The sequence below is a fragment of the Chrysemys picta genome, chromosome 3, assembly GCF_011386835.1.
Source record: "Chrysemys picta bellii isolate R12L10 chromosome 3, ASM1138683v2, whole genome shotgun sequence".
Taxonomy (NCBI): Eukaryota; Metazoa; Chordata; order Testudines; family Emydidae; genus Chrysemys; species Chrysemys picta.
This window is the reverse complement of record NC_088793.1, coordinates 5,454,000-5,480,022: the sequence shown is the minus strand read 5'-3', so window position 1 is coordinate 5,480,022 and position 26,023 is coordinate 5,454,000. Positions and strand designations below refer to the sequence as shown.

General features: G+C 51.7%; 1 protein-coding gene across 1 annotated transcript; it reads right to left on the bottom strand.

Moving 5' to 3' along the window:
* Positions 1-2,515: 2,515 nt before the first annotated feature.
* CIMIP2C (ciliary microtubule inner protein 2C) lies at positions 2,516-24,521 on the bottom strand. The gene is made up of 4 exons (XM_065587283.1): positions 24,504-24,521; positions 23,948-24,301; positions 21,250-21,362; positions 2,516-3,368 (listed from the first exon to the last, which is right to left on the bottom strand). The coding sequence occupies exons 1-4, from the start codon at positions 24,519-24,521 to the stop codon at positions 3,224-3,226; spliced, it is 630 nt and encodes a 209-aa protein (XP_065443355.1). The 3' UTR covers positions 2,516-3,223.
* Positions 24,522-26,023: the final 1,502 nt, after the last annotated feature.

The following is a 26,023-nucleotide window of genomic DNA, read 5'->3' as shown; positions in this document are numbered from 1 at the left end:
GGGAGAGTCCCAAAGCCTGGGCCCCAGCCTGATCCTGGATGTCTATACTGCAGTGTCTAAGTCAGCTGACCCGGGCGAGCCCCGGGTGTTTACTGCAGTGTAGACATACCCTTAAAGAGCTCCATCGGTTTGCCTCATCAAAAAGACTGAAAGGTGACTTGATTGCAGGGTACCAGTACCTCCCTGGGGAGAAAATAATGGGCACTTTAATCTAGCAGAGAAAAAATAATCACAAGAACCAGTGGCGGGCAGTTGAAGCCAGATTGTCACAAGCTGACCATGATGGAGTTGTCCTTGTAATGACTGACCCCAGCTGCAGGGGATCAGAGCACTGGCTGGTTAACCAGAGCTGTGAAATCGGTCTCACTCCAAACTCACAAATCTGGGAGGCTGGGCAACAAAATGGCAGATGACATTCAAGGCGGATCAATGCAAAGTGATGCACATTGGAAAACATCATCCCAGCTATATGTCTAAACGGATGAGGTCTAAATTAGCTGTTACCACTCAAGAAAGAGATCTTGGAGTCATTGTGGATAGTTCTCTGCAAACATCCTCTCAATGTGCAGCGGCAGTCAAAAAAGCGAACAGACTGTTAGGAACCATTAGGAAAGTGATAGATAATAGGACAGTAAATAGCATAATGCCACTACATAAATCCATGGTACGCCCACATCTAGAATGCTGTGTGCAGTTCTGGTCGCACCATCTCAAAAAAGATGTATTAGAATTGGGGAAAAGTACAGAAAAGGTGTGGTATGGAACAGCTTCCATCTGAAGAGAGATTAATAAGACTCGGTCTTTTCAGCTGAGAAAAGAGATGACTAAGGTGGGATATGATCGAGGTCTATAAAATCATGAGTGATGTGGAGGAAGTGAATAAGGAAGTGTTATTTACCCCTTCACATAACACAAGAACCAGGGTTTACCCAATGAAATTAATAGCCAGCTGGTTTACGACAAACAAAAGGAAGTATTTCTTTACACAACGCACAGTTAACCTGTGGAACTCATTGTCAGGGGATGTTAAGAAGGCCAAAAGTATAACTGGCTTCAAAAAAGAACTAAATAAGTTCAGGGAGGATCGGTCCAGCAATGGCTATTTGCCAAGATGCTCAGGGATGCAGTCCTATGCTCTGCGTGTCCCTACGCCTCTGACAAGGGGACCGATGGTGGGACTGGACAATGGGATGGATCACTCGATAATTGCCCTGTTCTGTTCATTCCCTCTGGGGCACCTGGCATTGGCCGCTGTCAGAAGACAGGATACTGGGCTAGATGGATCATTGGTCTGCTCCAGTTTGGCCAGTCTTATGTTCTGGGGAGTTCCCTTTCTGAGAAGGGCCTGGGGGAGCAAGGCTGGCTCAAGGAAGGCTCCCGACAAGAGCACTGAGCCAGGGCTTTCAAGGAGCAGAGAGATCCCTGTGGGAAGCTGCCAGAGTCCTGGGGCAGGAGAGGCAGTGGGGAGAAAGCCTACGAGGAGGAAGGAGCAGCGGAGAAGCTCGGCAGGGCCCAGGAACAGGGGCCGAGAAGCAGGGAATGTCAGCGAGCCCAAGAGAACCAGACGCAGTATTATTCGGACTTTCAGTTGGACCTTTCGTTACTGTGGAAGGGGCTGAACTTAAGAGGAAGGCCCAGGGCTAGGCCAAGGAAGTGGCCACCAGAGGTTGGCCGGGGCAAAATCCCCTGCAAAACAGCACCCTGCTGGCCGGGGGCACTCTGGCAGGAAGAGGCCCGCCTTACACAGACACATTCAAATTAGCAATAAGACCACAGGGAGGGCGATTAACCATTCGAACAAACTCCCAAGGGAAGCGGCAGCTTGTCCATCTCTCCATGTCTTCAGATCCTCACTGGTGGCCTGGCGGAAGGCATTCCTTGGCCACACACAAGTGGCTGGGCTCAGGATGGGGGGAACTGGGTGAAATTCTCTGGCTTGTGCCACACAGGAAGCCAGACTGGATGATCTCCTGGCCCTAGGAACTCTGAATCTATGAACTGCCTGGGAAAGCCAGCAGCATGATTCACGAGCCATAGTGCCAAAGAGGAGCGATACGGCCTATATCAATGGGACCCCCTGACTCACAGCCCCGTCTCTGGGGCAACTTCTTTCAGCACTTCTGCTGCTTTACTCTCACTGTTCACCCAGGGTGAAATTGGCCCCGTGCAGACGGCCCAGACAAGCCCTATGTGCTCAGGTGGGACTCCCTGGGGCTGGTGAATTTCACCCTGTGAACCTGACATTGAGCTGACGGGCGATCAGCATGGGGGCTCGTCAGACTATGCTGGTTCCTGGGCTGGTCGGAGGCTCAGAATCAGCGCAGCGACAGGCTGCACTCTGGTTCTTAGGATTATGAGGGACTACTTTTTTACAAAAGATGGAAGAACACCGAACAGAAAGCAGCTCTTATATTCTCTGTATAAATAGTTCTCCCAGGGGGTTGGCAAAGGAGAACTATTTATACAGAGAATATAAGAGCTGCTTTCTGTTCGGTGTTCTTCCATCTTCTTCCCTGCTGCCTGCCCTCTTAGCTCCCAGAATCTAAGCTCTCGTTTAAAAACAAGTTTCTGGCCCTTACACTGGAGTAGAAAAGCATCCCGTTGTGACCCTGAGTCCTCAGAGAGCCTGAAACAACAACGCTGAGAGAAGCGACAATGGTTCTATTGACGCCGGTGGGTGTTAACTCTGAAACCTAATGGTGACCATTTAATTGTCAACATTATTAACTATTTCTCTGCCAACAAACTATGTGAGGAAGGGGAGAGGAAAACCTATTATGGAGGCCTGCCCGCCTGCTGTGAGCAGTGCCTCTTGGCATTACGAAAGAGCTGAGCCGCGATTGTTGGTACAGTTTGAGTTGTGGGCGGAGCTGCCGCTTTGACCCCGACCTCTCTGGAGGACAATAAAAGGCTGTACCGGCCAGAGCTGAGCCTCTACATTCTCACCGACAGCTGCTGAATCTGTTGCGTTCAGTGCACACCCCACCTGTCCTTTATCTCTGTGTAAAATGTACATCTACCGTGGCAGGCACGTGGTCTGTGACTTATTGCAGCCACATGCCTAGCTGCTCCTTGCACTGCAGGTGGGTAACGGAAGAGCTGTCCTGTTTAGAAACAGCCGCAGCCTGGAGAGAGAATCCAGGGAGTCGCTAACTCCCAGTGTTTTATTTCTCACCGCTCCTTCCTCATCTAGGAACCGGGGGTGGAAGGGGAACCTCTCTCCTCATGCTCTGTACTCAAAATAGCTGTCTCTGACTTCTCTCTCCTGGGCGGTCACCCTCTTCCCTGAGGGGAAGGTTTGGTACGTCCGCAGATTCTCCGGAGACACGCGGAATAAATGCCATTGGGTCTTCGCGCTCAGAGGTGGGCTGGGGAGGAACAGAAGAGCAGAACGTGGGTTACACGGCGTGGGATCAGCCCCTGAAAACTCAGCCCTGTGTCCAATGGGAGAGGAAGGGTGGGCAGGGGACACATGGAGCCTTGCACAAGTGAGTTCACTGGGGTGTGTACGTGCTCACTGGTGCAAATACGGGTCGCACGGTCTGGCCCTGACTGCAAAAATGTTTAGGCGGGTTGGAAAGGGAAATCCAGTTGGTTATCACAGCTGGAGTCCCATGGATCTTCTCCAGCTCTCTTGGATCACACTTGGTGGAGGACCAGGATGTGTGTGTGTGTTTGCAACAGCAGGTGGTAAATTATGTGTGTATCTTAGGCTCTGCTTGTACAAACACACCCATACAGCCCTGAGTATCCTCCCATTTCATTCTACTCAGAGACGGCATGCAGCGCTCGCTCAGGGGTTGACCCTAGCCCCCCTTCAATCTACACACACAGCCCTCTCTACTTTCAACCTGGGCTAGCTGGGGGGGGGGGGAGAGTGCGTTAGAGCCCCAGGGGCTGCTTTCACTGAAGCTGGCAACGCACCCTCTCGAACGCTGCCAGTCCTCCAGTGCCTTCCCCCAGGCAGCCTGGGTGCCCAGAGGGACAGACAAGCTCTCCCACAATTCCCTAGGAAAGAATCACAGAGCCCTGCAGGAGAGCCTGCAATGCTCATGGGATGGGGGGCCGGACGTAACGCCAGTGAGTACACACTAATGCGGGTCTGGCTTTGCAGTGCGGCTGGTGTGAAGACATGGGCCAGTTCACACTCTCCAAGGGTCACATCCATGTTCAAGGGGCTGAAAATCAGCCCAGCTTAGTTTTCAACTTGATTCCTTTAGGCTTGTCTACATGGCAAGTTACGGTGCTGCCAGACAGGATGTGAATCTGCAGTGCACCTGACCATCAATTTATCCTCTGCTCAGCTCTAACCCAGGGTGCCATTTCAGATGTTGGGGGGCAACTTTAACCATGATTCCAAAGGCTACTTGGGCACCTGAAAACTCTTGGTTTTTTGCAGATAATAACTTAGATACAGTGCTCCTGTTGGATAATAATTTCTAATTCCTATGTAAAGAAAGAAAATTAAATAAATACACCTCTACCCGATATAACGCTGTCCTTGGGAGCCAAAAAAACTTACCACGTTATAGGTGAAACAGCGTTATATCGAACTTGCTTTGATCCGCCGGAGCGCGCAGCCCCGCTCCCCGGAGCGCTGCTTTACTGCGTTAGATCCGAATTCGCGTTATATCGGGGTAGAGGTGTATTAGACCCACCCAGCTCTAATACTTGTTGCGCCAATTCACTTAAGGGACACTGGTTAGGTTTAAAAAATTAATATATATTCTTACTTTGTTACTAACTCTTGAATATAACAATTGTAGAAAAACCTAGATCACTTTCTATCACTTTTTTGCAGTTCATCAAGCTTGGAATAGAGCATTTAACTTTTGGAAACATCCTATTAGGGCCAGGCCCCGGGAGTTTATACTGCACCTGCCTGGGGCTCTAGGGGTGTTACCCCACTACAAATAACAGACTAGAAACTGACTTTAAACAGGAGTGAAACTGACACTTTCAAGTCACTTTCATAGTATTGCCGACCCCAAATGTTCAAAAATCAGGCTCACCAAAAATCATGAGATTGGCTTTAAAATATTGAGATTATGTAAAAATAATGGATTTATTGGCCTTTTTATTTACATTCTGCTTTTTGAGCCTTTAAGGTGCCCTGGAGTCACATTTTGAAGCTGTTCCCACAGCCGCAATGGCTAGAAACTTCATTTTTCTTTAAGAATGAAGGCTGAAATCATCGCATATCACTTGATTCCAGGAGCTGGGGCTTTAAGGAAAACCATAATTATCATGAGACTCAAGACACATTCATGAGAGTTGGCCACACTGCTTTCACTTCTGTTTAAAGGCTAACTACTTTCCAGAAGGCTCTTAAACACAACACTACAGTGACTGAGGTGCAGTTTTCACAGGAGAATATTTTAAGTCAAACACCAAGAAACTTCCACATTTTAAAGTTGGGGAAAAAAACGGAGACTTCTGAGGTATCTCAGGGCCACGGCAGGCAGGAAAGGAAAATAAACAGTCACAGGTGCTCTGGGCAGCTATTCCTCTTGAAAGAAAGTTGGAGGGTCAAATCTTCTAGCCCTTAATCAAGTAAAACTTCTATTGCCATCAGTGTCTCCACTCATATAAACCTCACAGTGACCATGTGATAACATGTGGGATCAATAACTATACACTTCATACTTAAATATCTGAGCCGTCTTACCCAGAGCTACACAGCTTACATGCCTTGGCTCGGGGACTGGATTTTCTGGCCTATTCTGAACAGTGCTGAGCACACAGATGGTGCCCAGTGAATAATGAAAATCATGACAATAACGGTCGACTTTTTGGACTCTGTGGATGCAGTTTCTGTTCTTTGTTCCAGAATTGGTCTGAATACAGCTGACACCCTACGAATTTGATGTATGATCCCATCTGATATTCATCTGACACTTTCTCGTTCCTTCCTTTTCTCAAACTCAGAACAAAAAATGACCAAACAAAATGGTTTTCAGTCATGGGAGAGACCGGACACGCTTTCCTCATACACTGCTGTGACTACACCTCAGTTTTAACCTCCTGGGCTGCAGACAGCTCTGCCAATGCCTCTCAGGCCAGACCTGCAGCCCTTCCCCCTGCTGTCCGGCCCTAGGTCCCCCTATTCTGTCCTGGGCTAGCCCAGCCCTGGGCTCCCCACACACAGCCCTGATGGTGCCCCTCGAATCCTGATTTGAACCCTGCTCCCCCTGCTGTTCCGTTCCTTGGCCTCTCCGGAGCAGAGACTGACTCACGATGGATTAGCTTTCACATTGAACATGTTAGGAACCAGCATGGTAGTAATGGTCTTGCTTCGTAGCGACAAGGTGGGGGAGGGAATATCTTTTATCGGACTAACTTTGGAGGGTGAGAGAGACATGCTTTTGAGCCACGCAGAGCTCTGCCTCGGGTACTGCGCGTGTCAGCTAAATACAAGGCGGAATGGATGGTTTTGCTTGAGTAATAAGCAGGTGCTGTAAGGGACCATTCAAGGCAGAGTATGTCATAGAAACATTCTATTTCTAAATGGCTACTAAAGGGTTAATAAAGGATCAACAGACATTATAGACACAAGCAGTGTATGTTATCGATGGTGCTAAGCAATATGTGGATGACCTGACAGAGGTCTATAAACTCATGACTGGTGTGGAGAAAGTGAATAGGGAAGTGTTATTTACTCCTTCTCCTAACACAAGAACTAGGGGTCACCCAATGACATTAATAGGCAGCAGATTTAAAACAAATAAAAGGAAGTATTTCTTCACACAACGCACAGTCAACTTGTGGAACTCCTTGCTGGAGGATGTTGTGAAGGCCAAGACTATAACAAGGTTCAAAAAAGAACTAGATAAATTCATGGAGGCTAGGTCCATCAGTGGCTATTAGCTAGGATGGGCAGGGATGGTGTCCCTAGCCTCTGTTTGCCAGAAGCTGGGAATGGGTGACAGGGGATGGATCACTTGATGATTACTTGTTCTGTTCATTCCCTCTGGGACACCTGGCATTGGCCACTGTCCGAAGACAGGATACTGGGCTGGATGCACCTTTGGTCTGATCCAGGATGGCCGTTCTTATGTTCTTATGACCTGCCAGGCTCCATAACAATTAATTGGACAAATTAGATGAACAAAGACAGGCCGATGGACGCGCTTGATCACAGTCTATAAGTACCTACACTGGGAACAGAAATTTGACAATCGAGGGCTCTGGAATCTAACAGATAAATATCCATCAAGCTCCAATGACCGGAAGCTGAATCTAGACAGATTCAGACTGGAAATAAGGGGCATTTTTTAACAGTGAGGGTGATTAATGATTGGAACAATTTTCTAAGGGTCGTGGTGGATTCTCCATCACTGGCAATTATTAAATCAAAACTGGATGTGTTCTGCCCTGGTTCAAGCAAGAATTAATACCGGGAAGTCCTGGGGTCTGTGTTATTCAGGAGGTCGGCCCAGATAATCACAGTGAACCCTTTTGGCTTTATAATCTATGCCCCGTGTATGAAAACATCTATTAATCATTTATCAACCCTTCGTAAACTATTTATAAAGGCAGCCTTAATACAAAGCACGACTGTTACGGCCCCGTGACTCTGTTATCAAGTGACTGTACCTTGTCTCAAAAACATCCTGGTTCCAGCAGACGTTTGCTTCCATCCAGGTTAAGGCCCAAAGGAACCATTAGCTCATAGCCTGACCTTGTTCCTTTCAACTGGACTCAGGAAGGGACATGGTTTGATAACCACTGAGAATGGGCTTGGTACGGGACACGCAGAGCTCAGCCCCTCTTCCTTCAGAGCCTAACCATGTATTTAGATGCCTGAGTCTGCCCTGTACTAATATATTTGCCCTTTGACACAACAGTGTGGGTGGGTTAGCTTTTGTGGCCCGCATCATGCGGGAGGTCAGACTAGATGATCATAATGGTCCCTTCTGACCTTAAAGTCTATGAGTCTTTCAGTCTTATTCCTTGCTTTCCAGGCACTGACATAAGGGGCCACTACACCAAACCCCACAAACACTGTAGGAATCCATGCCTGGGGAGTGGGGGGGTCATATGGTATTCAAGGGGCAAAATCGTTATCAAAGGCCTAAATTGCTAATACCATTAGTGACAAGCATGTGTGCTAATTTTAACGTGTGCTCCTTTTATCATTAGTCTAATGAGACCCCAGCATTACACATCAATGTGCATAGGAGAAAAATCTACAATGCCTTTCTCCTCCGCTGAAAGGGGTTTATGGGTCAGAGTGGGTGAGCCCCCCGCCCGCTGCTGTGGCCACAAGAACGTACGCCAGCCTTGCGGTAGGGAGCAGGAGTCGGGGGGTGATTTTACCTCTGAATGCGGCATTGGCAGGGCCGGCTCCAGGCACCAGCTTGGCAAGCAGGTGCTTGGGGCGGCCGCTCCGGAGAGGGGCGGCAGGTCCAGCTTTTCGGCGGCAATTCGGCGGACGGTCCCTCACTCCTGCTTGGAGCGAAGGACCTTCTGCCGAATTGCCGCTGCAGGTCGCGATCGCGGCTTTTTTTTTTTTGGCTGCTTGGGGCGGCCAAAACCCTGGAGCCGGCCCTGGGCATTGGTGAGACCAATATTGGAAACCTGCCTCCACTTCTGGTGGCCATGGGCACAAAAGGCTCCAGGGCTGCAGAAAATGCCGTACTGTGGGAGACTTCCAGAGCTCCAGCTGTTTAGCTTATTACAAAGATTAACCGGTGACATGATTACGATGTGTAAGGACCTTCCCGGGGAGACTATACCGGTCTAATGGGCTCTTTATTCTGGCAAAGAAAGGCAGAACAAGAACTAGTGGCTGGAAGCTGAAGCCAGACAAATTCCAGTTAGGACCTGGACGCACATTTCTGCCAGTGAGGGGGATTACGCCCCGGAACAAACTACCAAGGGACGTGGTGGATTTTCCATCTCTTGATGCCTTCATATCAAGACTGGCTGCCTTTCTGGAAGATGTGTTAGCCAAACACAAGTTATTGGGCTCAGTAAGGGGGTAACTGGGTAAAATTCTCTGGTCTGTGCTACACAGAAGGTCAGACTAGATCAGGGGTCAGCAACTTTCAGAAGCGGTGTGCCGAGTCTCCATTTATTCACTCTAATTTAAGGTTTTGCGTGCCAGTAATACATTTTAATGTTTTTAGAAGGTCTCTTTCTAGAAGTCTATAATATATAACTAAACTATTGTATGTAAAGTAAATAAGGTTTTTAAAATGTTTAAGAAGCTTCATTTCAAATTAAATTCAAATGCAGAGCCCCCGGACCGGTGGCCAGGACCCGGGCAGTGTGAGTGCCACTGAAAATCAGCTCGTGTGCCGCCTTCGGCACGCGTGCCATAGGTTGCCTACCCCTGGACTAGATCATCCAATCTTCTGGCCTGAAACTCTGACTACTTTTTCTCTGCTGGGCAATGTGAAAATGAACCTGCGTCCCAGCACTAGATGGCATCTGTGCATCTTGGTTTGAACTTCTTAGCATTTTGCAGCCCACAAGAGGCCACGGTTGAATTCCCACACTTCCACTCAGACAACAATGTATAGGCACTGTCTGTCTATTTCAACCCACCCCAGAGACCGGCAGAAACTGATTGCCAAATGCCGTTAGTCTTTTGCTCAGGAAACTTTGGAGAGCAAAGTCTGGGAGTTGGGGATGCTGAGCATCATACAGTCTATGAAGAACAGACTGAGATCACTATCTTTTTTTCTATACGGCATCACCACAGAAATCATTGGCAAATTTTGAATGCTCAAGCGTGTGTATAAGGAGGAGGAAGGGATGCATCTGTAATAATGTTATGGCTTCACATGTACAGCGATCATGTTCACTGGCGATGCGCATCTGTAATTTCACCCTCTTGTGCGAACATATTACAATACTTTCTTTAACTACATGCTCAGATACTTTTTCCGCAGGAGCCCTGTCACATTCTGTGCACAGGTTGGACAGTGAATGAGGCCGGGTGGTGTAGGGAGTACAACTGGGATGCAGAAAGGAACAAAAGCTTGATTCACTGATGAAGTTGCAGAGGGTTTTGAATGAGAGGTTCTGAGGAAAACAAAGCATCTGACTGTAATATGTTACCTTGCAGTATGCGATGCAGCCACTAGATGTCTGAGTGCTATGAAGAACTGCAGACATGTTATATTTCCTGGTAAACAGAGGACAAAGCTGGAACTCAAGCTATGTGGAAGTCTGTTTGTTTGTGCCTATAGTCTGCACTACATGCCTCCGGTTTCACATGGACTGTGCTTCTATATGTCATGACAGTCTTTAATTACATGATCACTATCTCGTAATGCATATGCACAAAGGGGCAAAGTTAAGGTTGCCCAGGCAGCCTTGCTCTGTCACTTCCTGACTACTGAGTGCTTGACTTTGCAACCCTACTGTCCTTTTAAAGTAGGTTTTTACTTTTTAAAAAAATGAAAGTATGTATAGTTGCTTCTCCTTGGAGAAATAATCTAATCACTGTGTCAATGTTCCTGGGATTTTTACTTTTTATACTCATGAGCAGATGGCTAGACACAATGTGACAATTCAAATCTGCCATCTGTTACTGAAACACCTGGTCCAATATTTCCCTCAGGAGAAGAAGCCTCCCAGTGCCATTATGTGAAACAAGAGGAGTTTTGACACACACCGGAACAATGAGCTCGCAGAATGTGGTGGCGTCATGCTAATGATTTGGTTTGTGGGTAGGAACTGGACAGTCAGATCCACTAATTTATTCCATAGTTTAAACAAACCGTTTGGAAACCTAGCGTGTCTTCACTGCAGGTGTGGGACAATCAGGAGATCAAGGAACTAAAGGGTTGTCTCCAAGCAGAGGAGCTTTCTTGTGATGACTTGGTCTCCCGTGATATGGACAGGGCTGGAACATGGAGTTGGGGAGCTGTCTCCCTAAAGAGCTCCTGATGGGATCCCACACATTCCCAAGGTGCTAGCAGGAAGGTTTGCATAGCACTTTCAGGCCATCTATGGGAAATGGTCTTCTGCCCTTCTGACCACCCAAGGACTGACCGTGACCCCTAGCCATGAAGAGTAGGAGAAAGAAGGATCAGAGGTTGCTCTCTCCATATCAGGGTGCAGTATGAAATCGCCCTCAAAGCGTATTGATTAGGGTTCCTGGGCGCTACAATGAATAACAACAATAATAATGTCAATCCCACCAGAGAAATGTGCCGATGAGTCAGGTGAAGCTTGTGAAGTGCTTTGAGATCCCTGGATGAAGTCACCGATGACTATCAAAGTGAAGGCATATCACATAATGAGGGTAGGTGTCACCTGCTCTGACGCTGGCATCACGGCTGCTGGCCCAGCGCCTCAGTGGGCTAGGCAGATACCGCTCATTAGCCAAAGGGCTGCCTCAATGAATCCGTAAAGGTCATTTGTAAATAGAATGGGAGAGAAGAAATTGCCATTTGAGATAGTCCCAAAGCGGCTGGTTCCTTATTAATGCCCAGGGCCCCCGGAGATTACACATGACCAGTTCTGCAGTTCTTGCAGAGTCACGTTTCTGCACTGCAGGACAAGCATAAGCACTTCATATGTTATTGAACAGCGTTCGACAGATAGAACACCGTTTTCGCGGGAGGGAATAATTCTTATTTCCCAAGCACATCCCTCTGGCCATGAAACAAATAAAACCTCTCTCTTCTCTTCAGAGTGCTTCCCAATGTCAGAGCTGTGTACAAAACTGAACCGAGTCTCAGAACGGCCCAGGTAGGTAGGTACATCCGCATTGTCAAGTCACTTAGTCTCCCTGTGCCTCGGTTTCCCATCTGTGCAATGGGGCTCATAGCAACTGCCCCCAGCTCACGGGGGTGTGGAGAGGATCAGTGCATTAAAGGCAGGGAGGGGCTCAGCTTTTATGGGGTTGGTGGCCATGGGAGCTAGACAGTATTAGAACCCTGTCACATGCTGGCTGGGCCCAGTAAATCAAGTAGGTCTAGGGCCCCCGTGCCAGAGCAGGTGCTCCCATTTGACAAATTAAGAAGGCAGGGCAACGCCTGGAGTCTATAAAGGACCAGAGAGAGAGCCAGTGAGTCAAGGGCCGCCTGGATCAGTCAGAGAGATACAGAGAGAGCCAGGAGATCCGGTGAGTGAGAGAGTCAGGCTGGGCAGATGGGAGCTGCCAGAGCCAGACGGTGGTTCCTGGGGGAAGGCTGAAGGCAGCAGAGCAGCAAGGAGGGGTTTCTGTCCGACATCCCCAAGCCAGAGGGCCAGGGCTGGAGAGGAGCTTCCCTGCTGACATCTCCAGGGCCAGAGAGCTGGACCCAGGGAAGGCCAGGGGGGACTGAGGGATGCTCCCTGCTAAAGATGATCTCCCAGCAGAGCGTCTGCGGAGGTTCCCGCTGGGAAGAGCGGGGTTGCATGCTGGGGTGGCTATCCTGGTACAAGGACAGGAGACGGCTATGCTGGATAGCTGGGGGCAGGGGATGCGGGGGGGCTAGGGAGCCAGTGGGGTGAGGGATGCTGGGGCTACGCCAGATACTCGGGGCGGGTGAGGGACGCTGGAGCATATGCTGCATTTACTGTAAGAACTCTGTTGGGGGAATTCTGCGGTATTGAACTGGGACTTGTTACGATTTATGTGCTCAGGACTCTTGTAACAAATGAACCCCACGATATATTTATACTTGGGAAGAGGCTTTGGACTATTTCTGGGGAGTCTGCAGGAGGGAAACTGAGGCAGGCGTGCCTGTTGTGGAGCAGCCTACCACCGCAGGGCACTCCAGGTGGGGTGGCCCTATGATGCACCCCCATTTTACAGATGGGGAAACTGAGGCTCTGCGAAGTTTGTTTTAAGTGACCTGTCCAAGGATACCCAGGAAGTCAGTGCTGGAAACAGAACCAAGGTCTCTTGAAGCTCAGGCATGTGCTTGGACTACAGCTGCTCAGAAAATTTCCATCAGGATGATGTTCCAGGGTAACATTTCTGTCTGCCCACAGACCTTGACCCACAGGATAGAATAGGGGCACCAAGCGCCCGAACAGCAGCTCCTATGAGGCAAGCGTCCCTGTGGCAAAAGGCAGGTTAATGTCGAACTGACTTGAAACGTAGCATGTTGGGTCCTTTCAACAACCAGAAACGAACCAGTTGGATTTCAGGAAAGTCGAAATGTTTCAACATTTCTGAATCAAAAACATCAGAATTTCTGTTTCATTAAATCTTTTGATATTTCAACTTCTGGTCCTGATCTGGGTTGAAAACCAGTGCTGAAAATATCCGCCTCAGCTCTAGCTTTAACTGCTAGGCGATGCTCCTCTTTACAGCATCCTACCCCAGCATGGCAACCCGACTTTTCCCTTTGGTCGTCTTTCTTTGCTCTCCTGTTGTGTGAGGGCAGGGATGGGGCTGGCTGATTGGAAGTCTGGGGGTGGTGGATGGAGCCCACAGGAACTAACGACCCGCCCACTCAGGAAGGAGGGGCCACAGGAGCCAAAAATCACACGCTCACTTGGGACAACAAAAAAAGAAAACGAGACTGGGAGTGTGGGTCAGTGGTATGAAAGAAAGGAGAATGATGCTGGATTGACCACCCGGGGGCTGAATTCCTCTATGGCAAGGGCACCCACCCCCTCTGACATGCCACCAGTCAGGGGACACCGCTAGAAGAAAGATGAGATCCAGTCTCCATGGCCCATTCAGTTTTTGGTGCCTTTGCCAAAATTTCCAGCACGTGGTGATCAATTAGTGCTGCTTGTGGTGGTGGTTTGTGTCCTGAAGTCCCTGTGGTCCTGGTGTAACCCCAGTGACATGAGGGGAGTTACCCAAGGGATGAATTTGACTCTCAGCTCTTAATGCACGGTTAAAGCAGGCCTAGGGGCACCTCCTGTGGATGGTCATTTGAGGCTTTAAGGCAGGTCGCGTAGCCACAGGGGCAGGGAGCTGTGCCAAGGCCGCTAGGAAAGCGAAGGTCCTGAGGCTTGGGCTGACGTTCGGAGGCGGTGCGATCAGGAAAGCTGAGCACAGCAGGGTACTAACGCTGCCTCAGATTGCGAGATCCCTTTTGGGTGCGTCCACGATTCGCAGCTCCTAGGGGCAGGCTGTCCAACGCGTGCTGAGCTCTGTCTTGGTAGCGCTCTGCCTCCTGGGGGAAGGCAGTGAATGAAGGACGTGGGGAAGATGCCAGCGAGAGCGGATTAGTCCCTTAACACCGGAACTCTCAGTCCCCAGGGTTCTGAGCACATCATGGGGTCCAGGTGCGGCTCCGCCTCCCAGGGTGATTCTGCAGAGCTTGACATGCACCTGGGCGTGAGCCAAGACTCTCAGTCGGATCATAAGACTGTTAATCTATTGGCCCAGATTCTCCTCCGTACTGCTGAGCCGGCCCACAGGGTCCCTAAAGCCAGTGTAACTACCCCCAGTCACCGCTGCCTAGATGGACCCTCCCGCAGGGCAGTGCTGGCATCATGGCTCCTACGCCATCCACCCGGCTGCTGATACAAAGGGGCCGGGCAAAGGGCTAGGGAGTGTGGCCAGGGCTTCCCCATAAACAAGGGATAGGTTATTTGACCTCTGTCTTTGGCATTGGTGCGACCGCTGCTGGAATCCTGTGTCCAGTGCTGGAGCCCACAATTCAAGCAGGATGTTGATAAATTGGAGAGGGGCCAGAGAAGAGACACAAGACTGATTAAAGGATTGGGAACCTGCTTTATAGTGACACATTCAAGCAGCTTGATCGATTTAGTTTAACAAAGAGAAGGTTACAGGGTGACTTGATTACAATCCATAAGTATCTACATGGGGAACAAATATTTAATCATGGGCTCTTCAATCTAGCAGAGACAGGTCTAACACGATGCAATGGCTAAATGTTGAAGCAGAACAAATTCAGACTGGAAATAAGGCGTCCATTTTTAACAGTCAGGGTCATCAACCTCTGCAACAACTTACCAAGGGCTGTGGTGGATTCTCCATCACTGACAATTTTAAATCAAGACTGGCTGTTTTTCTGAAAGCTCTGCTCTAGGAGTTACTGTGGGGCAGGTCTCTGGCCCGTGTTATACAGAAGGTCAGACTAGATGATCACAATGGTCCCTTCTGGCCTTGGAATCTACCGACCACTCAGGGATGTAGGCACCCAGCATAAATTAGAGCAGCTCTAACTCTGTCTTCGGACCAATCCAGCACAGAGTCGGCCCAGAATGAGATGGGGGAGTGCAAAGGTGGCTATCCCTGCATCACATGCTCGGTAGCTCCAGAGGTAACCAGCCAAGGAGCGCCACCAGCTGGCTCTGTACTCCTTGGGCATGAATGCACAAAGCCCAAGAGGTTTGGCATTTTGTGCCTGCTTGTGTTTTGCCTTAGAAATACCGGGAATGTCAAGTCTGATCTTCCCCGGTTTTGCTAGGGGACTCTTGGGGGCTCGGAGGAAAGGTGCATTGAGAGAGCTAATTTCAACAAAGAAGTCCTTTGTCCCAAGTGTTCTTTAGGTAGCAGAGTCTGACTAAAATCCTGTCCCGTCTCTGGTGCTCACTTTCCAGGCTCTGGTGTCATGTGATGTCCACGTTTCATTAGTTCTCCAAAGACCCTTCCAGGGCAGACATGCCATGAATAGGGCTAAAAAGGGTTTAATGGAAAGAAATATTACACAGCTGGAAACAGAAGAAATCGTTTGTTGGAATATTGAGCTGGGCAGCTGAAATCATGGGGTAGGTTTTATTCTGAAACCAGCGATCTATTTCCACTGTTACAAGTCCTTCCACTGCTGAGAGTCCTAACGAAGAGCTCTCCAGGTGAGCGAGGACTCTGTCAGCAAAGCCAATGGGTTACAGTTCACACCTCTTCCTCAGAGGCGGAGTCTGCGCCCCCTATTGCAAACTGTACAAGAAAGAATGAGATTGGCTAGGCAGGGTTTTAAGCAACCACTCTTCAATGAGTCCCCTTCCCTCCATCCCAGTACATACGTGCCAGGCGCTCTCCCTCTTCCCTCCCAATGCCCAGCTAGACTGCAGCTGCCAGGCGGCTGGCTCTCTCAAGGGTGTGCGGCCAGAAAGTGGCAGCATGCGCCAGGTCTGTCCATGCAGAGCTCGCCTGCTTCACAGCTAAACAAAACAGGACAGCCAAAGCCGCTGAGCTGCGCTGCAGCCCACGGAGATGCCCATGGAGCAAGGGTCTGAGCGTACCAGGGATTGGTGCCTTCCCTGTGTCTGAACAGTCCAAAAATGTCTTAACATTCCATTTCTCCTAAAGGATCCCAGAGGGCCAGAGGCTGCACAGCAGGTGCAGTGGGGGACCCAGCACCCAAAGGGTTAATTAAAACAGACTCAGTGGAGCCTAGGAAACTGGGAACAGAAGCCCCTTCCTTCTTTGCAGCATGTCAGGTAATTCAAAGGGCTCGTGTTTGCAGAGAGCCCACCTCAATCCCCCCAGACAAAATCAGTGCCTAGAAATAAGCCCTGTGTGTTTTATCCTACAGGAGCGATGGAAACACGTAGAGGGTTGTGCCAGGGTCCCTGGTGGAGCGGGGGGACGAAAACGCTGCTGAAAAGAACAAAACCAAAACACTGGCAGCAAAATGAACGACAACAGACATTTGGAAAGGACCGGCTTGCCCAGGCTTTGTGCAACCAGCGCAGAGTCGAGGCGGTCCAGGGCGTGGTTATTACAGAGTCGAGGCGGTCCAGGGCATGGTTATTACAGAGTCGAGGCGGTCCAGGGCGTGGTTATTACAGAGGTGAGGCGGTCCAGGGCGTGGTTATTACAGAGGTGAGGCGGTCCAGGGCGTGGTTATTACGGAGTCGAGGGTAGAAAAGCAAATGCAAATGAGTCATTGCAAAACTAAAAGCTGCCTGTGTTTGGTGCCTCCTGCTTTCAGCCATTCCCTGGAGGAGCACAGTCTTGCCCAGAGCTCTCTCTCTGAGCTAGGGGATGCCAATCAGGATGTCCGGAGGGACACAGACAGCGCTCGCCCTATGGCAGGTGCATTAGGGGCATGTATTGGCAGCAGACTGAACCCTGCTTTGCTGCCATTCAGTGATGCTCAGGCCAGGGGTGATCATCAGGAGGGGTTCGGGCTCCTGCCTGGCGTCGCTTACCTCGAGTGGCACCGGGGTGGCAGTGGTGCACAGCGGGGCTAAGGCAGGCTCCCTGCCTGCCCTGGCCCCGCGCCGCTCCCGGAAGTGGTCAGCATGTCCGGCAGTGGCTCCTGGGGGTGGGGTGGGGCAGGCAGCTCCACCACATACTGCCTTCACCTGCGGGTACCACCCCCGAAGCTCCCATTGGCTACGGTTCCCCATTCCCAGCCAATGGGAGCTGCGGGGGGCGGTGCCTGCAGGTGAGGGCAGCACACGGAATCCTCTGCCCACCCCCCACCTCACCCCCAGGGGCCACTGGAACGTGGTGCCGGATGCTTCCGGAAGCACCACGGGGCCAGGGCAGGCAGGGAGCCTGCTTAGCCCCGCTGCGCCACGGGGCTGGCAATCCCGTGGGCCGGAGTGAAAGCCCTGATGGGCTAGATCCGGCCCATGGGCCGTCGTTTGCCCTCCCCTGCTATAGAAGATTCTGAAGGACCCCCACAAAACTAACCTCCGTGCCCACTGGTTAACCCTGGGTGTTTAACCCTTTAGGGACTTGCCGGTTGGCTGGTTTGGAGAGGCGAGATGTTGTGCCATGGCATGGAGGGTTTCTGTTCGTAGGGAGGTGGGACTGGGCCCGGACTCTTGGAAGGAAGCAGTTTAAATGCCACCTGCCTCCCCCGGTTTGAAACAACGATGCTACCAAACGGGCAGTGTTAATATTACCGCATGCTTTGGACGCTGACTGCCCTGGATAGCTCGGGCAGGGGGATGGGGCATTGGCCAGGGCTTCATTGGCTCTTTTAATTCAACTTTCTGGGGTCCCGGCCTGGAAGCTATTTCACCTCAATTGTGGGGTGGCTGGACTTGCAGACATGCCTTCCAGCCAGTGTAACCGTGGCAGGTGACTTGCTGGTATAATTTTGAATGTGAAGACTGGGCCAATCTACTCTCATGCTTCAGGGCACTGCTGATTGCTGGGGGGTGGAACAGAAAGGAATAATCCCACCCTACTATTGCCCTCTCTTAAACCCCATTTACAGCAATGCACAACTGGCCAGGTGTGTGATGAGGTTATTTTCATAGAATCAATCATAGAATCATAGACTATCAGGGTTGGAAGGGACCTCAGGAGGTATCTAGTCCAACCCCCTGCTCAAAGCAGAACCAATCCCCAACTAAATTATCCCAGCCAGGGCTTTGTCAAGCCTGACCTTAAAAACCTCTAAGGAAGGAGATTCCACCACCTCCCTATGTAACCCATTCCAGTGCTTCACCACCCTCCTAGTGAAAAAGTTTTTCCTAATATCCAACCTAAACCTCCCCCACTGCAACTTGAGATCATTGCTCCTTGTTCTGTCATCTGCTACCACTGAGAACAGTCTAGATCCATCCTCTTTGGAACCCCCCTTCAGGTAATTGAAAGCAGCTATCAAATCCCCCCTCATTCTTCTCTTCTACAGACTAAACTATCCCAGTTCCCTCAGCCTCTCCTCATAAGTCATGTGCTCCAGCCCCCTAATCATTTTTGTTGCCCTCTGCTGGACTCTTTCCAATTTTTCCACATCCTTCTTGTAGTGTGGGGCCCAAAACTGGACACAGTATTCCAGATGAAGCCTCACCAATGTCAAATAGAGGGGAACGATCACATCCCTCGATCTGCTGGCAATGCCCCTACTTATACAGCCCAAAATGCCGTTAGCCTTTTTGGCAACAAGGGCACGCTGTCGACTCATATCCAGCTTCTCGTCCACTGTAATCCCTAGGTCCTTTTCTGCAGAACTGCTGCCTAGCCATTCAGTCCCTAGTCTGTAGCAGTGCATGGGATTCTTCCGTCCTAAGTGCAGGACTCTGCACTTGCCCTTGTTGAATCTCATCAGGTTTCTTTTGGCCCAATCCTCTAATTTGTCTAGGTCCCTCTGTATCCTATCCCTACCCTCTAGTGTATCTACCACTCCTCCCAGTTTAGTGTCATCTGCAAACTTGCTGAGGGTGCAATCCACGCCATCCTCCAGATGATTAATGAAGATATTGAACAAAACTGGCCCCAGGACCGACCCTTGGGGCACTCCGCTTGATACCGGCTGCCAACTAGACATGGAACCATTGATCACTATTTTGCCTTCCTTCCAAGTGTTACTGTTAGTTTAGAGCTCCCATCAGGTTGCTAGGCTCCTCCTAGAACAGCACTGTCCTGAACAGCCTAGACAACGGGCTTGGCAGCTGAATGAGGATGTAACGGAGCAGGAAAGGGCCAGGTTACACAGTTACTCAGGTCAGGCAGACATATGCAAGGCTTAGCTCTCCTTTGCTGTCTTTCGGTCTTAAGAGCACAGCACCCTTTGCAAAGGAAAGTCATCACCCCCATGTTACAGCTAGAGAAACTGAGGCACAGAGAAGGGACGCGATTACAGATCACTTGAATGAGGCGAGGGTGGTTCCTAACTGCTGGGCCAGCATGGAAGGAAGCACAGAGACGGCTGGGGCGGGAGGATACAGACCGGGCACCACGGCTGGCACACAGGTGGCACGGCGATCGCCAGGCACGGGGTGGGGGGAGAGATGGGGAACACAGGAGAGCAGATCAGAGATGGAAGTAAGAGACGAATGGCTTGAGAGGAAGGACAAGAGGTTAGACTTGGAAGCAACTCAAAGGGAGGTTCAGGGGCACGCTCAGAGCTCTGGGGGAGCAGGACCATTCAGGCAGTGTTTTGGAGGCAAGCACGGTTGGTTGCAGAAGAGACTGCAGCAGTTGTGGTGGCAGAGGATTAGCGGGTGGACAAGTGATTGACCCATCGAGGCACATGCAGGACAAGAGAAGATCTGCGCTAGGAGTAGGAGAAGGAAATGGGAGGACGCAGAAGTTACAGGACCGGGTGGAGGGAGGGGAGCAGGTTTGGGAGGAAAGATCGATTTGACCCTATTGAGCTGAAGGGGACAGAACGTGAAACTGCCCAGGAACAAAGGTGAAAGTGACCTGCCAGGTGTAATACAGAATCAGCAGCAGTGAGGGAAGCACATTCCAGTTTGAAATGGATTTTATGCTTTCACAATCCCGGGCGTTACTAGTCCCACAGGGCAGGGTGTCTGCTTTTTAAATCTCGGTGGTGACGCGGAGTCCAGCGCCTCAGCGCCCTGCACAATGCCTGGCGACCGTGAGGTGCCCCAGAACGGGATTCACAAATGCCGGCACAAGAGGCGGCTCCTCCCCTAACCTACCAATGGGCGGGGCCAAGCCGAGGAGAGGGGTGCTAGTCCTCGCCCCTCTGGTGGGAGATGCCTCCCTCCGCTTGGGATCCTCAGCTGAAAACTCTCTCTTGGAGTTAGGTACCTTTAACAAGAGCAGGGGGGAGGAGCACCACCCTCATGGCTTTTAGCTCAGCAGTCAGAGCATTCACCTGGCCGTGGGTGACCCCTGGTTCAAATCCCACCTCCACCTGAGGGGGAGAAGGGATTTCAACGGGGATTTGCCACTTCTCCGGGGAGTGATCTCACCATGGGGCTAATGGGAAAATCTGGTGTGGGGTTCCCGCAGGCCAAGTCTACACCTAAAACTTAGGTTGACCTAGTGATGTTCAGGGATGTGAAAAATTCACACCTGAGAGACGCAGTTAAGCCAAACTAAGCCCTGGTGTAGCCAGCGCTCGGTCGATGGAAGAATTCTTCTGCTGACCTAACTCGTGCAGGGGGAGTCACTACAGCGACGGAAAAGCCCCTTCTGTTGCTGTAGCAACCATCTACACTACAGTGCTGCAGCTCTACCACTGTAGTATAGACATACCCTCACTCTCCCCTGGTGAAGCTGTTCCACTGTGGATAAATAATGAAAGAACCAGAGAGAGAGAGCGCCAGCCATACCACCAGCATGCATTAGAATGGCTCTGTAGCCTAGTGGTTAGAGCACTCACATAGGAGTGGGGAGACCCAGGATCCAGCCCCCTGCTCCAGTGACTTTTTAAATTATTCCCCTACAGCTTCAACGGGCGAGACTGAGAAAGCCCCACATCAGAATACCCCAGAGCCCCGGGGGTAGGGCATTCACCAGAAAGATGGCAGAACAGATCCTTCTTCAAATCCCCTCTCCTCCTCAGCTGGAGAACACTGACCACTGGGCTAAATGCTATGAGGGTGGTCTGCCTTCTTCTTCCCCCCCCCACCCCGGCCATATTGGACAAGTTTGCCCATAGGGGAAAGGGCTGCTACCCAGCACACCTTCTGGGGGCTGCTTTTGCTACTCACAGATCAAGAGGGTGGGGGTACTTGTCCTTCTCCTTGACCGGCAGCACAAAGTAGGGAACCACATGTTCTGTCCCAGTCTTGTCGCGGTAATGCTCGCGGTGCCTCTGGGAGAGCTGTGGGACAAACAAACTACTCAGAACCCGGCTTCCGGCACAGGGCAGAGCTGCATTAGCCGGCCAGGCAACTGAGGAGTTAAAATACCAAATAGGAAATGCAATGGGAAAAGATAACAGGTCTTCTGCTGCATCCCTCCGGCCTGCTGCGGAGGGAGGCTGCCTACACGGGGCCCAGGCCCAAAGCCTTAACCTCTAGCTGGGATAGATTCCTTAGGGCAGGGTCCTCTCTTCCAAAGCGCAACACGCTCTCCGCTGCTGGAGAAATAATAACAACCATGTTTCTAAAACTGCCCTCCCTAAGGTGCTCTCCAGGCAGCGGAGTAAGTGACGATCGTGCTAAATCGCACGGGGGCTTGGCTTGATGCAAGCTGTACTTATTCCCGATGCACCGTGGCTCTGGGCCTTCACTATGGCTGAGAAGTGGGGAGACAACACTGTATTTTGGGCGCAAATCGTGAAACGTGCGGCTTGGCCGAGTCAGATGAGAGAGATGCTGCTCTCTTTAGCAAGGGGAACATCTCCCATGTGCAATTAGACGCGCCCAGCCTGCATGCTCCCACACTCACACACACACACATCTGTCCTCCTCTCACGCTGTTTATTACTGGGATAACATGCTCTGGGCTCCAGTTCCCCCTCCCGTTCCAGAGTGAAGATTCGGGGAGACGGACAAAGTTCCGCTGTACTGAGCAATGGGGCTACACTCCAGCTGTGTCCTACGCTGTAGGGTGACCAGATGTCCCGATTTTATAGGGACAGTCTTGATTTTTGGGTCTTTTTCTTATATAGGCTCCTATTACCCCCCTCCCCATCCCGATTTTTCACACTTGCTGTGTGGTCACCCTACCTATGCTGTGAGCTGCGCCAGCTGGGTTACACTCTCATTCCTTCCCCCTTTAGCTGCCACGTCCTCTTTCCGGCAACTCAGCAAAGCTCAACGACTCCTCAAACAGCTCCCCAGGCAATCCCGCCCGCTGCAGCACATGCAGAGATGTCTGCACGGTCACCTCAGGAGGGGAGCCCTGCTCTTCAGCGACCACCCACTGCTAGGGTTACCATATTTCAACAAGCAAAAAAGAGGACAGGAGGAGCCCCGCCCTAGCCCCGCCCCTGCCCCTCCCACTTCCCGCCCCCCCAGAACCCCCAACCCTCCCCCCGTTCCTTGTCCCCTGACTGCCCCCTCCTGGGACTCCTGCCCCTAACTGCCCCCCGGGACTCCACTCCCTATCTAAGCCTCCTTGCCTCTTGTCCCCTGACTGCCCCAACCCTTATCCACACCCCCACCCCCAGACAGACCCCTGGGACTCCCACGCCCCATCCAACCACTCCCCACCCCCTGACAGCCCCCCCCAGAACTCCCAACCCATCTAAACCCCTCTGCTCCCTGTCCCCTGACTGCTCCGATCCCTCTCCACACTCCTGCCCCCTGACAGCCCCCCCAGAACTCCCAACCCATCTAAACCCCTCTGCTCCCTGTCCCCTGACTGCTCCGATCCCTCTCCCCACTCCTGCCCCCTGACAGCTCCCCCCCAGAACTCCCAGCCCCCTACCCCCCGCTCCTTGTCCCCTGACTGCCCCCTCCTGGGACCCCTGCTCCTAACTGCCCTCCAGAACCCCACCCCCTACCTAAGACTCCCTGTTCCTTGTCCCCTAACTGCCCCCTCCTAAGACCCCCCCCAACTGCTCCCCAGGACCCTACCCCCTACCTGTACCCTGACTGCCCAAAACTTTCTCCACTCCCCTCCAAAAGCCCCCCCCCCCCGTTTCTTGACTGCCCCCTCCAGAACCTCCCTGTCCCTTCTCCTGCCCCCCCTTACCCTGCTGCTCAGAACAGGGTGTTGGGCTCTGTGCCAGCCGGACACATGGCTGAGCTCCCCTGCACAACACAAAACCCGGTCCCTGGCCCTGCACAGGGCTGCCGGAGCGGGCTGCAGGAGGAGGAGCTGCCGGCCGGCTCAGAATGCAGGGAGGGGGGGGGTGGGAGGAGGAAGCTGCTCCGGAGTCCAGCCCGGGACTTTCCTGCAGCCCTCCCAGCCGCTCGCTCTGCCGGGGGAGGGGGAAATCCGGGACATTGTGAGTGCTTTACAAATTCCCCCCGGACGCTATTTTTAGCACACAAAAGGAGGACATGTCCGGGTAAATCCGGACGAATGGTAACCCTACCCACTGCGTTCCACGCTGACTCCTCCCTCTGCATGCCAGTAAGGAACATGCAAACCGTTGGAGACGGGACGACCGGAGCCTCCCCTAAAACAATGCCAATTGGGTTTTCTGGTGACTGTCTGCCTAGGTTCTTATGTTCAGGAAGCTGCCTTCAGAACCAGTATTAGGGCAGTGAAAAAGACTGTCTCAGTGTGGCGGGTGGGTGCCAGAGGCCGAGGGCCCTGGCTTTTGGTTGTGACTGATTATATATTTGTGTTGATTGCATTTTGGCTCAGTCCAGGGCATTTCTGAGGTGCTGCCCAGGTGCTGCCCTGACTGCTTTGCGCTGGCTACTGTGTAGCGCTCAGGTGCTGCGTGTTGGATCACGCCCGCCGTGCCGTTGCGTGCAGGGCATGCCGCCGCGAGAAACGCCTGCTCACCTTGTAAAACTCCTTCAGCTCTTCGGAGCGGTTGAAATCCAAGTTGAAGCGGGAATAGGAAGGGGCGTGCAGCCACCTGTCCCAGCCCCGCGCCCTGCACCCCAGCACTAAGCCAGGGTCGGGCGAGAAGAGGGTGGGGAACTGGCCGCCTTTGCTGTAGGGGCAGCGGCTGGTCTCCATGGCAGCATTGCGGAAATCCTGGAAGTATTTCAGAGTGGTGTTCCCGTAGGTGTCGCCAAAGGAAAACACCGTGTTGGGGACATGCCCACGGTACCTGCAGAGGAGAGACAGAGCCAGTGAGGGACAGGGAAAGGCCAGGGGCACCCCCTGGGGACAGGGCCCTTGTCTCTCCTTCTAAATGCAGCTTGCAGAAGTGAGGGGCTGATGGCTCTGGTTTAAATGCGTCAGAGAGGGGCCATGCAGCTCTCCCGCACATACACCCTGTGGCAAAGTCCCACCTTGCTCCTGGTTGATTGAGCCATGTTGGGAGGGAGGAGGAAGGGGCTCCTCCCAGGTCCTGGGGGCCATCAGTCTACACCCTAAAGCCTTTTCTTACCCTGATCTTCACATGCATTACTGAAGATATTATCAGCCATCCAACTGGCCAGCTGCTGGGACTGCCGACCAGTGAGACGCATGGGATTGGAAGCCAGGAGCTCTGTAGCCCGGGTCTCAGCTGGGCCTCACACTTGCTGTCTAAGCCTTGCCCCACCCCCTTGCGTGGGTCCAACTGGAGACTCCTAGGGCCTGCTTTCCAGAAGTGCTGACGTCAACGGCCGTTACTGGTGCTCAGCATCTCTGGAACTCAGGCCCCGGTTGGACACCTGGAATTAAAAGGCGCTTGCAATGTTGAACCTTAACTTCCAGCGTCTCAACTTCCCCATCTGCAAAATGGGGCTATGACCAGCTAGGGCTGAAGAGGGGTTTGGGAGGGTTACCGAGTCTTTGCACCGTCCTCTGAACAGATGAAGCATTGGCAAAAGGCTCTTGTCAATTTAAAGATCACCTTGGCTGGATTATAAATCCCAGGATTGTGGTACATTAATGGTGGTAACAGAATCACGGGCTGTCCCATGGCTAAACGCCTCACGGATGCCTCCATACTGGGCTCTACACTTCCACAAACATGCAGCTTATAAAACAGACTTTGGCAAGCTGTGATGTGGGATATGAAAGCTATAGTCGGACTAGAACAGACTGGAGGATGACGGCAGAGACACCTTTATCACGGCTTCGGTCTTTTCATTGGCACATTTCATGTGTGATGTTCCATAGGAGGATAAATTGCTATCTAATGGATACTGGCCTTCCCGACCCAGGACATGTGCAGTCCTTCATCTTCCTCAGTAATTGCTCTTCCTTGACATCGACAAGAGCTATCCCCCTACAACGGACTCCCCATCAACCATGCCAGGTCCACAACGCATGGGGCTGCGTCCAGCCTTTCTTAGAACCGTTGCGGGTCAGGCGCTTTCAGTGACGTGGGGGAGGAGAGAATCCGAATTTCCTACGGGCAAAGCTCTAATTTTATTAACAATGTCACACCTCCCAGGTACCGTCCGTGCAAGGATCCCAAAGCACTTGATTAAGCCTCACTACAAATAGGGAAGTGAAACCGAGGCACAGAGCAGTTAACGGGACTTGGCCAAGACCACTTGGCAGGTGAGTGGCAGAGCAAGGAATGGCGGACTCCAGCGTAAGGATGAGGGGCCAGTGGGCCGGCTCCTGTGGTACAATCCGTGGGGAGGGGCTCTCCCGGTGGAAATCTCCATGAGGAATGCCTTGCAGAGTTTTCCCAACAGCATGTCATTGGAGAGGGGCTGGGTTTGCCCCCACCCTGTGAAAGGATATGGACCCCTCACTCAAAACCGAGTGGGGATCCCAAGATCCAGGAGTTCGAGGCCATCCCGCTATCCTTGCTCCAGCCCCTGGTGGTCTCCTCCCCCAGATTCATCACAGCGCCCCTCAGGTACCACCCGGGTGGGGCTAGCTGAACAAGGTAATAATAAAGGGTGTACACAGGGCCCATGCACATAACACACTGCGTAAGGAAAAGGGATGGGGTAATTAGCCCAT

Excerpts from the sequence above, each read along its gene's own strand:
- CIMIP2C (XM_065587283.1), bottom strand. Across the intron at positions 21,363-23,947 it reads AGCTGAAGGAGTTTTACAAG|CTCTCCCAGAGGCACCGCGA; the intron begins GTGAGCAGGCGT and ends TTTGTCCCACAG. Across the intron at positions 3,369-21,249 it reads TACCCCCACCCTCTTGATCT|CCCACCTCTGAGCGCGAAGA; the intron begins GTGAGTAGCAAA and ends GTTCCTCCCCAG.